The sequence below is a fragment of the Sorghum bicolor genome, chromosome 9 (genome assembly GCF_000003195.3).
Source record: "Sorghum bicolor cultivar BTx623 chromosome 9, Sorghum_bicolor_NCBIv3, whole genome shotgun sequence".
Taxonomy (NCBI): Eukaryota; Viridiplantae; Streptophyta; class Magnoliopsida; order Poales; family Poaceae; genus Sorghum; species Sorghum bicolor.
The window spans coordinates 44,784,423-44,786,580 of NC_012878.2; the positions used below are offsets into that span (position 1 = coordinate 44,784,423).

General features: G+C 57.5%; 1 protein-coding gene across 1 annotated transcript; it reads left to right on the top strand.

Annotated features, from left to right (window-relative positions):
- On the top strand, nt 626-1,799 carry LOC8061915 (ethylene-responsive transcription factor ERF071). Its single transcript, XM_002439603.2, has 2 exons — nt 626-850; nt 1,006-1,799. The coding sequence occupies exons 1-2, from the start codon at nt 757-759 to the stop codon at nt 1,509-1,511; spliced, it is 600 nt and encodes a 199-aa protein (XP_002439648.1). The 5' UTR covers nt 626-756; the 3' UTR covers nt 1,512-1,799.

Sequence of the window (2,158 nt, forward strand, 5' to 3'; positions counted from 1 at the left end):
TATCTTGTGACGCTTGTTAACGATATGATATGACCCCCGGGGTCGCCTCGTCGTCGGCAAGCCTCTGCAATCCGGTGGTCGGTCCCCGTGCCCAGCCCACCGTTTGTGCTCCCGGAAAACCAGTGGCGGGTCGGTGCCGGCCGGGGGACAGGGACGGGAGACCGCCGGCACCAACACCAAAGACCAAACCCCTTTCGTCGGTCCTTTTCAGCGCGAGACCCCGTTCAACGCGTCGTTCACCCCCTGAACACAGCGGGGGACATGTGTCGACTCCCACGGCGCCACGCCGCGCCACTTGCCGCCGAGCGGCTTGGCTGGCGGTTTGCCTCGCGATCCGCGCGCGGCGCGTGCGTCCTGGCGCTGGCGCGGCTTTTTCTCACGAAAGTGAAGCTCCAGTACCGTCACGTCACACGTGTCCGTCTTCTACCAACAGGAAGGACTGCCCCTGTGCACCGCACTGGCCCCGGGGGTTCGCACGTGACGCGCGTCTGTAGTCTTGCATCCTTCTCATTTCGTCCGCTAAAATACGTACTACTCGTACTGTACTCGTATACTGTACTTGTTTAAAAAAAAGTAGTACCGTATTGTACTAACAAAGACTTTGGTGGACCATGATGTGGCTATATAGGGAGGTTTTTGGCCTTTGGTGGGAGCCCCGGCCCCAAACCAAAACCAGGAAAACCACGCTACACCAGCACTTTTCGCCGTCGCTGCGTCCTGCCTACCAGTGACTCGCAAGGTTCGTCTCCATCGACAATGTGTGGCGGAGCCATCATCGCCGACTTCGTCCCCGCCGGCGGCCGTCGCCAGGCAACCGACGACACCATCTCCGCCTCCTCCCTCCTCTCCGGTATACGTGCATGCATGGCCACACTAGAAATATTTTTGCAACTTGGTATATATAGAATGAGTACTAGTCCTATCTATGCATGCCATGGTTACACACGCACTACAAGCATGAGCTAACGACGACGCTGCTGGATGGCCACTGCTTGTTTCTGTCAGGCGAGGACCAGCATCTGGAGGAGCTCGGCAGCAGGGTGCCGGCGCCGGGGCGCAAGACGGCGTACCGCGGGATCCGGCGCCGTCCCTGGGGCCGGTGGGCGGCGGAGATCCGCGACCCGCGGAAGGGCGCGCGCGTCTGGCTCGGCACCTACGCCACCCCGGAGGACGCCGCGCGCGCCTACGACGCCGCGGCGCGCGAGATCCGCGGGGCCAAGGCCAAGCTCAACTTCCCGCCCGCCGTCGGCGCTGGCGCCGGCGCCGGCGCGCGCGAGCCGGCGGCCAAGAGGCGCCGGACGTCGTCGTCCGCGGCGGCCGAGGAGAGCTCGGGCTCGTCTCCGGCAGCGACGACGACCGTCGTGGCGGGCGTCGGAGGCGGCGGAGGAGGAGAGGAGACGCTGCGTGACTGCATGTCCGGGCTGGAGGCCTTCCTGGGGCTGCAGGAGGAAGCGGCCGACGAGGGTGGCGACGCCGAGGCGTGGGACGCCGTCGACCTCATGTTCGCGTAGCTAGGCAGGCCGTCGTCGTACTAGTACTAGGGGCGCTCAGGCTCAGCGCGCGCGTGCCGTCGCTGTGAACGGCCGCAGCTGCAGCCTGCAGGCCGCCTGCACCTGCTGTTTTGGATCCAGTAATATTTTATTATAATGTTTCTTCAAGCGGTTAAGCTAATTTCGAGCCTTGCTGCTGGGTGGTGTTAAGCTATTACTACTAGTCCTGATGATATGCATGTAGTAGCAGGATAGGTTTATTTATCTGGCTTGTTGATAAAAAAAAATTAAACCAGAGTGATTATAGGAGCTCCCTTCTCCGCTAATTGCCCCCGTAAGCGATAGCCTATTTCTAGTAGAACGTGCAGTGTTACGTGCAACATGTATCAAGGCCTTGTTTAGTTCAAAAAAAAATAGCAAAATTTTTTAAATTCTCCGTCACATCAAATCTTTAGACGCATGCATGAAGTATTAAATATAGACGAAAATAAAAACTAACTGCACAGTTTGGTCGGAATTGACGAGACGAATCTTTTGAGTCTAGTTAGTAAATGATTGGATAATATTTTTCAAATACAAATTTTTATTTTGCAAAATATTTTGGAACTAAACAAGGCGCAAATCAAATGCTTCGGTTCATGTTCGTACGCTGGTTCTGGCGAAACTCG

Bases quoted from the DNA above. Each gene is read 5' to 3' on its own strand.
- LOC8061915 (XM_002439603.2), top strand. From the start codon at position 757: ATGTGTGGCGGAGCCATCATCGCCGACTTCGTCCCCGCCGGCGGCCGT. The intron at 851-1,005 runs GTATACGTGCAT...TGTTTCTGTCAG, and splicing joins CGCCTCCTCCCTCCTCTCCG to GCGAGGACCAGCATCTGGAG.